At 43.4% G+C, this 13,268-nt stretch overlaps 1 protein-coding gene across 1 annotated transcript in view; it reads right to left on the reverse strand.

Moving 5' to 3' along the window:
* scfd2 (sec1 family domain containing 2) overlaps positions 1 to 13,268 on the reverse strand; it is a 93,639-nt gene that overhangs the window by 39,361 nt on the left and 41,010 nt on the right. Inside the window, exon 5 of the mRNA XM_073477117.1 lies at positions 12,390 to 12,684. Coding sequence (XP_073333218.1) covers positions 12,390 to 12,684 — 295 coding nt within the window. The remainder of the gene's footprint in view (positions 1 to 12,389; positions 12,685 to 13,268) is intronic.

The following is a 13,268-nucleotide window of genomic DNA, read 5'->3' on the forward strand; positions in this document are numbered from 1 at the left end:
CAGTCCCCCTAAGCTGGACAACATCACACAAGCCCTCACTACGGTACCCACGACCCAACAGGATCATACATATACTTACCCGTCCAGGCAGGCATCCTACACAAACATCACATCCTGGTGGGGTTGAGGTCCACATCAAAGTGGATTATAGGGTGGATGAGGCCAGCGCTACAGTGAGCACTGGCAGACACACCACTTATTATTTCTGACCTTGAGATGCTGACGCCACCCATGGGTTAGGGAAGGTCTCTGAACTATCTGCTTCTCTTTTTCACTTTGGTCACAAACAACTATCTAACACTGACATGGCTTTTAATTGAGGAATGTGTGTGTGTCTGTCACAGTCCTGGCCTGAGGGCACCACTGTACCCTCGGCAGAAAAGATGCACTGCTTACAAAACTGGGTTAGCGTAACACAAATAACACACTGGACTCCTACTAACACACACTCTCCAAACACACCAGCCTTATAGCAACACACAACTTCATAATCCCGTCATTCAAAATACACAACGGGCTAATCCGCTCCCACACACTGAAACGGAGGGCTGTCACGGATGGGTCAGGGACATCAGCACAGTGTATCACAACTGCAAACATTTGGACTCCAAAGTTTGCTAGTTTTAGAACTATTAAGATCAAGTTCAAGTGAAAGTGTGAGGCAGCTGCTAATGTGTGTGTGTGTTAGTGCTCAGCCTCTTGACTGGTGCAGTGATGCGAGGAGACCTACCAGAGGGTGGCTGCTCCCACCTGAGAGACAGATGTTAGCATTATGTGTGCACGAGTGTCAGACAGTGGAGGCTCAGAGCTGCCACAGCCATGCTATAAAATGCACATTAGTGTGTCTAACAGCACTTCAGCAAGACGTAGCACTCCGCAAGCACTTACATCTTCTGATTATATGATTATTTTAAAAGAATACAGTCATAATTCATACGTTTTGTCAATTTTAATTCTCCGTATGTTTGACTGTGTGATCCCTCTCCAAGAACTGAGTCAGACATCGCGGCAATATTGTCGCTTTGTCAACACTCGATAAATAAGTGAGAGTATCATTAAAGCAGAGAGGTTGTGTACAACTGTGAAACTCTGGAGGGATGTAACAGAGGATTTGTGATCACTTCCAGCAGCAATATGTGAGGAGAGCCTAAAAACAGGACGGGAGGCGTGGTGAAGAGAGCAGGAAAAAGAGAAAATTAAAACCATACATCCCATCCTGGAAATAACACATCCCCTACAGTGGATTTTCTTAGGATTTGCTATCGCTACAGTACGGAGAGGGAAATTAAAGCAGGGCCAAAAATAGTGAGTGTTTTCAATGTGGAGACTTGAGTTTGTGTGTTCTGGGTCAGGGGCGACAGAGAAGAAGCTGATATACTGGGGGAGTATACAATAGGGGCGGGGGGGTTGCTCTGGCCTGAGGGAAAGAGGCGACAGTTATAAGGGGAGGTGTGTGTGTGTGTATATGTGTGCGTTCTAATGTGTTTATTTTCTTGGGGGCTGAGTTTACACTGGCCTCACAGCAGCAATCCTCGCCGCAGACAGTCATTATCACCGTATATACGTCTGCGCTGTGTGGATGCCGGCGATAACGGCAGCCGACGTTCTTCCTCGCCAAAATGTTTCTCGCCATCTGCGAGACAGCAGAGGAAATGTTACTGCAGCCAGTTCATTCATGCCTCCATCTCTGCCCATCAGAGAGAGACGTTTACCTGGACCGAGAGTGGGCTGAGTCGGATGTGATAGTGCTGAGCTCACAGACACGGTGCAGACGGCGAGCAGCTGTCAGCATCAAAGAGCAGTCAAGTGTGTGTGTGTGTGTGTGTGTGTGTGTGTGTGTGATAGAGAGGCAGCCTGAGAGGACCAAGAAGCAGACAGAGCTATAAGAGAAGATAAGATGAAAATGATGGAGAGGCAGACAGAAAGTGCGATGGAGAAATAGGTTCAATTGATAATAGGATTTAAATGATAGCGAGCATCTTACGCAACAGTCTGTGCTTTATCAAACTGAGGCTACTCAGCACAGCTACAACACGGCTGGACAGACTTAGATTTAGGGCTTGGTATCGAACCTCTGCAGACTGCATTCTGTTTAGGAAAAGTGCTCTTAGAGCTGCTTAGTGTTAAGAGAAAATTAAACACAATGACATTCAGAATGTTCATATTCCTCCAAGTACTGATTTTCATTTCAAAGTTCTTATCGACCAGTTCTGGAACAACACCAACAGATTTGCATTGACGCGGTGATTTTTGAGGCTGTAGTTTGTGTTATTGAGGGAAAATATATTTTTATTTAAGGGACACTCAAAAGAGCTATTACAGTTTGAACAGAGCCAGGATATTCTAAAATTATTATCTAAAGTATCTATTGGAACGTTGCTGCATGTGATTGCACTATATTGACAAATATCCCCTCTGTCTCCTGTTTACTGGTGGTAAACTTTGGATTTTGAAGTGGTGTTATTACATGCATATCAGGTAGGTGTGAGGCTATTAAAAAACAGCATCAGTGAAATAAGTAATCAGAGGAAAGATTAAAGATTAATTACTTAAAAGTCCTTCTTATTACCCCTGGAGCTGATGTTTTCTCCTTTGTCTGTTGGTTGGTTTGTCAGCAGGATTACAATAAAATCTGCCAAATGGATTTCCATGAAGCTTTGATTGAGGACGGGTCACGGCCAAGAATAGACTCCATTAACCTTTGGTTAATGTGTTTTTTAAAAGTTGATTTAATTTGTGTGAAATCCGTAATACCTTCATTCAACTGTTCTAATATCAACAACAATGCAATATATTTAAGACATGTAAAGAGGGATTAAATGATCAGAAATTGGCAGAAGTGGAAACACAGTACAAATACCATACATACCAAGCGAGAGAGAAATGATGCTGCTGCTCGAGGAGGTGCAACAGGGAATTAAGTGCCACATGACAAGTGCGGACAATGAAGATGTGGAAAGTGATTGGATATGTTGAGTGAGTACAAAAGGAGACTGTTTGGCCTTGGCAGAGGTAAGTGACAGGAAAAAGGGAGAGGGCCACAGGCTGGAAACAAACCCTTGCAGCGAGGACTCTGAACACAAAAGTCCTTCTTTTGAAAGAATAACAGTGACGTAAGTCCATTGTGAATGATGACAAATACATAACCCAGACATTTTGGAAAGCTTATTAGTTATTGCAAGTCACCGGAACGATGCTGGACTGTAAAACGATTTTGGCGTTGTGGCCACTCTGGGTATTCAACTTCTGGGAACATCATGTGATGCACTGCCCAAAAACAATCTTTTAAAAGGGAGACTCATATGCTTTTCTGAGCTCCACAAAATGACTTTCTGATATCTTTTTACCATCAGAATTTGATCCATTTGGTTCAATAACATCTGGAAAGAGCCTGTCATTAACTTGAATTGTTTTGTCACATTTATGTGTGCGAGGAGGCTACAGGGAGTCAGATGGGTGTGCATGCTATCAAAATCCTCGGCCGTGGGGGGACACTAGTGCACCTGCTGTATGGATAAAAAATCCAGAAGCTTTTGCAGTGTATGCACCCAGTGAGCAACTTATATAGGAATAAATGGGGATCCATCTTTTGTATTTTCTTTCTTAGTCTTAGTTTTCTTAAAAGGCCACTGCGATTGAATACCCGTTCTTCTGTATGACTGTGGATGTCTGTATATCCTGTTTTATGCGATGCATTTTATTATGTTATGACTTTGATAGAGCAGCTCGCTTGGCCAGGTGTCTCTTGTAAAAGAGATCTTGATCTCAATTGGACTTCCTGATAATATAAAGGTGAAATAAAAAATAAATAAAAGTGTCTTCAGCAGTAGATGATAGATGAGACCAGTTTTGGCCTCCAGAGCAGAGGGTGCTAAGAAGGCGCTAGCAATCTCCTGCTCTGCTTGCTCATTGCTTCTGAGATCTGTTGTTTTTCTGCTGTTTCACTAATGAAAATTGGCACTTGTAGAGATTTATCCAACGGAAAGGTTTATTTTAAGAATTCACAACAAGAATTGTATCTTAGGTTGTGACCTCCACTAGACAAGAAAGACATGTTCTCCAAAAACAACAATAGTTTGGACTGCTCATGGTCTTCAAAATTAAATCACAAATCTGATAATACAGCAACAGCGAGAACTGATGGAACATCATGTTTTCAAGCCAAAGTATTCTCAAGTATGAGTCCCAGTTGCATACAGAGAGTATTTTTCATGCTTAGCTAAACTGAATTTTCCTAAACTAAATTATGTTTTTACGCATCAACCTGAAACTAGGGTACATGAGCTACAAGCATGTAGATGTCCCTACGGAGATCCACAGCTGAGGCAACGTTTCACCATTGGACACTGGCGATGAGGCACGTAGACATAGCAGGAGAACTCAGTCCAAACATTCCCTCTGACTGCCCCCCTTCAGTTTACAGGCCTGTGTCTGGTCAGAGAGGGGGTCAGCTGAGCAGGAGGAGCGAGGAGATAAGCCTATCTCCCACTGTGTCCATCACACTACAGCAGAAAGTGACCAGACACCAGACCAAAAGTAAAGAAAGACTCCTTTCTCCTCCTCATTATCTATTATCGCATCCTATCTATTGGCTGGACCTGCAGTCCTCTATTGATAACACAGACCATTACCTCCTCTTGATTTACGACCACCTAAAGACCCTCAGAGCCGATTATGACATGTACTAAACAAAGCAGGAATATGGTATGGAAGACAAAAGAACAGAAACTAAGCGGGGAAAATGGGGAGGAGTGGGGAGGAAAATGTGTATTTCTTTGCCTCTCTACTAGATGAGGGGGTGTAAGAGGAGAGGGGTTGTTAAAAAAAAAAAAAAAGGAGGAGGAGGTTGGGGAGTAGGGGGCGTTCCCGCTGGCTCAGGCTTTGATTAACACCAGGCCTCCTGACAGGAAATGACCCGGCCAGCTCATAGCGCCAGGAGAGCTTCCATCTGGTGTCGAGGCTGTGGTGGAATTCTCCACCCAGGAGGACTCAGGACCGTGCAGGATGACTCGGAACTGAATGGACACGTTTCACTTCCAGGAGAGCGAGATCGGTCCCACTGCTTGTACAGGAAGCTAACGCAGAGAGCATCGCTCCTTTCCTGCTGTTGTTTGAGGGCGTAGTCGCCGAAAGCAAAAATCGTGACCACATCCCTTTTATTGACAGTCAATGTCGCCAAGAGTCACAGCTGGACGTGAATCGCGGGGTGTGAGGGTGGAAATGGGTTGGAGAGTTCTTCAGATTCAAAATATGGAGGATGTTGCACTGTTTGGAGGAGGGAGGGGCTGAAGAGAGAGCGAGGGGACAGCTTGGGGAGGAAAGCTGGTAAATTAGGACAGGTCATCTTTCACTGCTGACTGGAATCCTAAACGTAAACAAGTTCTTCCGCACCAACAGATAAAGCGCAGATATACTGTAAAACCAAGTGGCTCTGGTAAAAAACAGACGCACACAGTCTACCAAACACACACACTTACTCTTGAATGTTGTTTGAGCCGAGACATTTGTTATCAGACTATAGAAAAGGCCCATACATACACAAACCCAGACTTTAAGCAGAAACGTATGCATGCAGATCAAAAGGGATGTCTTCCCAAAGGAGCCAACGAGCTTCCCTGCAGAAGACAAGACAGGCGAGCGGGTAAAGAAACTTGGCTGGAATCCTCCGCTGACCCTCCGTCACAGTGTCACAGACTGACCCCCGCCTGCACTGACGCGTGTGCAGGGGCCAGGGGCCATTTAGTCCCTCTGGAGCCCGCCTGTATGTGTGTCTGGTATGTTCGAGTGTGTGTTTATCTATTCGCGAGTCTGTGTGGGATCCAATAGTGTCTTTTTTCATTCTACAGGCCCCAATTCCCAGCGGAGATATAAGTTCTTACGAGTCTTTTATGATGTGCATTTCCTGTCATAAATAAGAAGCAGAGGAATTCTCCGCTGAGCGCTAACACACTCCATAAAACAAACAGAGGTGTAAACTACACTCCAGGCCAGATCTGTGAAATTTGCCTGAAAAACCATGGATAATACTGACTGCAATGTTTCAACAGATGATGGTTTGCGTCTGTGTGATGATACTGCAGATATCACTTTTCATTACTGCAAAAAGTGCATCGTCAATAACACACTCAGGACAGAAATGTCTTTTAAACAATAAATATAAAAGTAGTCTATATCTCCGAACACACAGAAGTCTCCTTTGATCCATATCGTCTCACTTACGAGTCAAACTTAAAAGATGAACCCACACAGTTACGAACAGATGTGATATCACATCTGACTACAGACCTACACTAATTAGTAATTTATTGCTGTTTTAAGACATGGGTGACATCTCGTGGTTTTTGATTAATATACTGTAGACCATAAAGGAATTTAGAAGAATCAACAAATCGTTTACCATTAACTTAATGTACATATATGTTTTATAAATTTTAAGCTTAGTCAACTTAAAATTTGAATGCCTGAATAAATAAACTGCTCAGAGTTCATTTAACTTACTAAATGAATTTCCTAAAGACACATGATCAGCATATTAGCAGACCTCCCTGCATGCATTGTTTTGAGGGTAAAATCTCTAGAGACAAAATAGACATGATGGAAACTTGCTGTGTGCTGTTAATATACGCACACAGGCCACTTCTTAAGGCACTCTTGCACAATCTAATGTGATCCAACACAACAGCAGTTCCATGAAATTTATGGAGCTTATAATTTTTCAGTTTTTGTTGACACTGTCAGAGGGGTAATAATTCTACTTTATGTTTATTATTGAGGCCGCTGTGGGTAGCGGTGTTGCACTGGAGAGCATTATAATGAAAAGGTGTTCCTAATATATCTCATGTATATAAGTGAGATGGCCAAAATAATAAAACACCTCTCAGTATAATGCAGTCCAGTTCGACACCACTGCAAAGTCCAACCTCAATATCAAACATGTAGTGAAATGAATGTGTCTATGACATTTTCACTCAAAAATGAATATTATTATCTTGTTAAGTCAAATTTTATAGTAGAACTTTTGTATTGAATCACAGTAGATTGTACAAGAGTACCTAATGAAGTGGCCAGTGAGTGTATATTAAGATAGTTTGTGGTTTTTTCCTTTGATATTATTGAAACAGTGTAAAGTTAAGTGTTCCAGTCAGTAACTACATCACATTGTTTTACGGTGTAATGATAGGACACACAGCTTGATGCGACAGATCAATTAATCTACTGTATGTATCGTTCCATCGTAACAGGTTAAAACTTCCCAACTAACTTCAGGTCAGTATCTCAGTCGTTAAGGGTAAGTGAACCATCAAATTCATCTTTCAAAGCTCAACAAATACTCTTAAAGAAAGAGTTGTTTGCACAATGCGAATACTTTCTTTATCACTCAAGAGATTACATAAAATGACAATGATCCTTGACATGAATTATATACTGATTCATCTCCACTAAGACAAATACTTCCATCATTAGTGGAGGGATGTGATACATCTATTTGCTTGCGATTCTAACGTAGCACAAAATCAAGGTACAAGGGCTGAAAAGTTTGAAGATGTGCTCCCCATAGAGAAGTAGTAAAATAGTCTGCAGTCTCCAAGCCAATTATAACACAAAACAAGTATTCATCACTCTGCAGTACGCACATCTGTGATGGAGGATCACAATTATAGTCTCTTCATTCAAAGGGGTGACTAGTCATATTGACACCTACAGTCTCTTCCTCCCCCTTTCCATAGTCAAATTCAAGCACTTTAAAGGAACATTTTCAAGCCTATCCAGCAGCTTATATACATATATATACACTCAAAATTATTATTTAACGTAGTCACATTAAATCAGAAAAAAAAAAACCACATTACGTTTCATGAAAGCATTCTACTGGAGGGTGACAAAAAGAAAAAGTGACATTTAAGTAAAACACAAAAAGGTGTCATGTTTCAAAATGTGTCTGCTGTCGGTAAGTGGGCTCCTACATAATCTGACTGGGCCAATATAAAACAATTAACTATAAAAGTCATGCAATCACAATTTCAAGCAGTTTCTAGCATTTTAACCAAACCTTGAAAACACAACATTAAAATTCCAGCACCTATACGAACCCTGAGTCTCCCTATGCCTTCATTAGAGGGTAGTTTTCCAAATGCATGTGCCAGTTCATCTATTCTGAGGTCAGAACGCCAGCAACACTTACACTTATACAACAGGTGCTGGAGTTTTGACCTCTTTAGACTCTTCTCCATGCATCTTGGAAGTAGATGAAGTTGTGCCAGAAACACGTACCCTGCTTCCACACTTCATCTATATTGCCATGTTGCCATTTTAACCCAGACTTGTAGCCATTTGGTTCTTTTCATCCTTTTTAGCTTCTACCAAAACGATCACACCGTCCTGCTGTTGGTTTAAGTCAACCCAGAAGAGCACAAAGTAGGAAGTGAGTTGTAGACAAGAATACAAGAGACCCAGTATGGGACCCAACCACAGTGCCGATTTGGGAGCAGACTTGGTGGGGTGAGAGTCTGGGGGTCTGATTGTGGCTGTGTGTGTGGCCCTGCCTGTTAACCAGGCCTGTCTGGCCCGGCAGTGACGAGCTGATGAGCCTCTGTTAATTAAAGCCTGAGCTCCATATCATCAGCTTATCTGATGAAGTGAACTGGAGAGAACAACGCCACCGGCTGCTGTGCTCACCCTGGGGTCTACAGTCTTCACCTCATACATGTACTGTATGTGTGTGTATGTGTGCTTGTGTAACTGAGGAGGAAGTATAGGAAGACCACCAATTAAAAATAATTGGGGCTAATTTCATAAACAAAGTGCAACAGGGGAAATATGTTTAATCAGGCGCAGTCATTAGGCTAACTTATGCTCCACTTCCCCCTGCAACCAGCCTGGTGCTTTAAGGCCTGAGAGAGAGGGAAGGAGGAAGAAATACAGGGTGGTAAAAAGAGGAAAAGAAGGAGCAAGAGAGCGAAATGGAGAAGGAAATTAAAAAAAACAAAGAGAAGAAAAGTTTAAGAAGTAGGCAGACGGGACGGAGAGTTGGTGGCCAGAGTTATGTGTGATCCCTTTCATGTCCCTCGACTGGCCCGTGTTGCTGTGCCAACCCAAACAGCGGCGTAGGGGAGGTCCGACTCTCCCACTGCTCCCCTCTTCCTTGCCCCATGCACACCCCACTGACAGGATGAATAACAAACCCAATGTGTGTCTGAAGGAGAGAGAGAGGACCGTGGACATTAAACTGCCACAAATTCAGTTAAAATTCTCTAAAATGTTAGTTTGTGACCTTCTTTGCTTCTTCTGTCACTGCTGCCAGTAAATCACCATCATCACCATCTGGGAACTGGGATTTCACATTCTCACTACTGGAGCTGCACACCCACACACTGACATAAGTGCAGACAAACTATGATCCATCAACTAGCTGGATGTCCTCAGCTGAAGAATTAAGAACATTTGGATTGGCCTGCTCTCTCTCTTTCGGCCCACTGTATCCCAATACTGAGAGTTGAGAAGAAGAAATGAGAAATGAGAGGGAGGAGGTTTGATTCAGCACCAAAGAAAACCGAGATCCACCAAGGCCGACAGGAAACAAATCCATAAAGAAGTCTGAGGAACACTCATTTTCACTCCCTCACCAGCATCAATGTACTTTTTGCCACAACTGAACGGGGGGATTAACAGTAACTGCTCGGAGCTATTTACAACCTGCACACATCACACACACCGCCCTGCGCACCACAGACTGTCTGGCAGCAGCCAATCAGTGTCGAGGTTTCAGGAGAGCTGTAGGTTCCTTATCCAATCAGAGCGTTTGTTCAACATTTGCGGTGGTGCCCATGACCAATCCGGCTCTTTCCACATGTGGTGTTGGCTGTGGAGCGTTCGGTTTAAGAGCTCATTTCCCAGGCTGCAATAAGCGGAACCATTTTCTTGGATAAATACTGTTTAAGCCTTTAATGAAAGCCATACCCTAAGACAACAATGCAGACATAATGCACTGTGCTGGTATGCTATCAATTTGTTTCACATGCTTTTCAAATGCAGTGATGACCAATGCAAACATGCAGACATAGAAAAACTAGCAAAAACTCAAGTTAACACTTTATATCAGGACATACGGGGGAGTCTGTTGAGGCACTTCTACTGTCCTCCCTGTGAAGCTGCAAGATAAAGCATATTCCAATTTTTCTCATTGTCAACACATCCCATAAAAACACAAAACAAACGATGACTTAATCCTTTTAACAAGCACCATTGTTGCACAGAGTGATATATTTCTTAATAACCACCAATATGGGCACTGTAGTTTATTTTGAGTCACTCCCACAAACACTGTCCTGTGGCTGTGAATACTTACTAACACACCAAATCTGCTGCTAACACTCCTCAACAAATCAGGAAGAGCCACAGAGAAGAGATCCCTCTGTCTGCTAACCATTGCACTTTTATGGAAAAGTTTATTCTCTGACAGTGCAGGTAACTTAAAAGTGAATAATCCTCCATTTTTGACTCTTAAGCTCTCCGATCCCTAAAATGTCAGCACTGTCAAGATGACTCGCTTTTGGTTTTGACTAGATTGCAGGAATTTAACTGCAATAGACCCCAGCCAATGTAATGGTCTGCCAATATTGGCCTGACATATCAATGTTTTTTTCATTCCCTAATATTGGCATCAATATTGGCCCCAAAAATTGAGTATTGGTCAGGTTTTAGACTGGAATGAACTGTTTTGCCATGAAGTATTGGTGTCTTAAATGCTCATGGGACAAGGCCTTTATTTACCCTAAGTGAAGGTAAATGTCCACTTAATAAGTTGCGCAACAAACCACACCAGCTATCTGCTTTGTTATTAAAAGTTTGATGCCACACCACAGACAACTAGGTCCACCAGGGTAGACAGGAAACATGGAACAGACAACAAATCTACAGTGTACAGTAATCTGAGGAACACCATTTCCTGAAGATGCTCTTTAATTAAGTTCCCAGGAGGAGGCAGTTAGCGGGGTAGGGGTGTGCTGCATTCGCTTGTCCTAAACTCACTCGTCCTCTTCTTTTTCTCTGTGGTTCTGGCTTTCTTGTGCATGTATATTGTTCTTGTGTTTCTGCGCCCTGTTTGCACATGCACTGTAGCCAAGGAACAAAATAGAAGAATTTGTAAAAACATTGCTCTCATGGCGACCAGGTTTCATTCAACGTCTGGTTTCCATTTGACTCCTTTAATTGGGGAGAATGTCACAATCAGTGTTTTGCTCTGGATGCAGAGAGAGACCACCTCCCGCCTCATGTTACCCCAGCCAAGCACTTCATCGACTGCCATAAAAACTCTCACACAGACACTTGTGCGTGTGCATACACACACACAGGTTCAAAAGTGGGGTGCACAACACTACACACGGCTGAATTCCTCTGAATGGGCAAGACGCACATAGTTTTTTTTCTTTCTTTAACACACCTGGCACACTATGACAGGCTAATTTCCAATGAAGTGTTTATAAGAGAGAGTCAGGTTTTAACATGAGCCACATCTCTCGGCATGTGCCTGCCAAGAGGCCCCTCAAATCCAGGCTGCACTTAGCCAAGTAGAACAGGAAGAGAGAGAGACAGAGTACGAGAAGGAATAGAGTGAAAAAGAGCAAGAGGGCTCAACGATCTTTATTAGTGCTTTACATAGATTTACCAACCCTATATATACTATATAAGCCTGTGTGTGATATGAGATGAAAAACCCTAACAGCAGTGTATTATTTCAGGGTGTGTGCTAAGGTAGGGAGCAGGCTGAGACTAAAAGTAGCTCTAATTATGAAGTATGTGGCAGGGGAGGAGACCGTGTGTGTGTACAGGCTCAAGGTTAAAGACGCTATTACTCTGGGAGGTACGGCTAGCTGTGGTGATGGAGGTAGACGGTTAATTCATCTTCATGGCTGGCCTTGATCTGCTCTACCACACAGTTACCAGCTCAGCTAAATTGGCAAAGACTATCGTGCTGCATAGAGGAACCAAAGAAACCAGTAGACACAAGCTCACTGGCGCCTAAGTTATTTCTATACGTGTATGCTGTACAGGTAATTCTAACTGCCATTGCAGACGAGCTGTAGATGTGAAAGTAAACGGTAATTTCTCCCTCACACTCCAAGTTCAGACATTCCCACACTTCACTGTTTGCGTAGCTGCTTGCCAAACTGACCGGAATGTGTGTGTGCATGAAAGAGTGTGAATGCGAGGATAGAAAGAGAGGGATGGGGTGTGAAGACTTTGATAAAAATCCTCCCATTAACATCAGTGGAGGCAGACAAAGGAAATAAACTGTTCCCATTCCTTTTAGCACATCAGCAAATTTGGCAAACTGGCCAAGCTCCTGGGAATAATCATGAAATTGTGGTCACATTAACTCTCTCACTCACCGGTGAGTTTCTGGATCAAAGGACTCAGTTCGGGCTCTCGGGTGATGACCAGGGTGAGCGCTCCCATCAGCTCCCTCTCCAGCTTCTCCAGCTCCTCCTCCTCGGAATCCGGGTCTGCGGGCTGCGCCTCGTCGGCCAGGGAGTACAGGTAAACCAGCAGGAGGACCAGCTCGTCAGCCCCGCATTCATCCTCCCTGGACCTTGACCCCGAGGCAGTGCTGTCCTCGCCTCCACGGGGCTTCATCAAGGGCAGCAGCTGCCGCAGCACAGCAGGGAAGTCAGAGTCTCCGAGAGCCTGAGACAATCACACAACACACAGACATGCACAAAAAACAGGCGGTTAATCAGGAGACAACATTTTTTGTGCCTTGTAGAGACAATACGGATGTTGATAAAGGGAAAGTTGACTGAATTTACACATTGTAGTCACAGATCTCTGTCACCTCCTCATCTCTGCTAGAGGCTAGAGGTTGTATTAGCTGATACTAACATAAGACACCCAAATCTACAACCCTTTCAGCAGTCAAGTTGCATGTAGGTAGTGTAGGGGCCAAGTTTACAGAAGGAAGAAGATGTGTGGAATAAAAAAGATATAATCGCTGCTTGTTTTGATCCAGGTTTTAAAGAACTGCCCATTGTGAGTCTCGCAATGTTATAGCAGTAGGGGGTATCACAATTCTCCAAATCCACATTTTTTTATGAGGTGCACTCGAACCATGCACCATGACGTCCCTGTCAGTGCACATATCCTTTGTCGCATGAAGCAATGGAGATTTCAGCGTTTAAGACGTGCACCTGAATGCATCATGAAGTCCCTCTGAGTGTGTCAAACTCCAGCCCAGCGAGACAGCAGAGGAGAGAAGCAGAGATAAATGTACA

This window comes from Pagrus major, chromosome 11 (assembly GCF_040436345.1).
Source record: "Pagrus major chromosome 11, Pma_NU_1.0".
Lineage (NCBI taxonomy): Eukaryota > Metazoa > Chordata > Actinopteri > Spariformes > Sparidae > Pagrus > Pagrus major.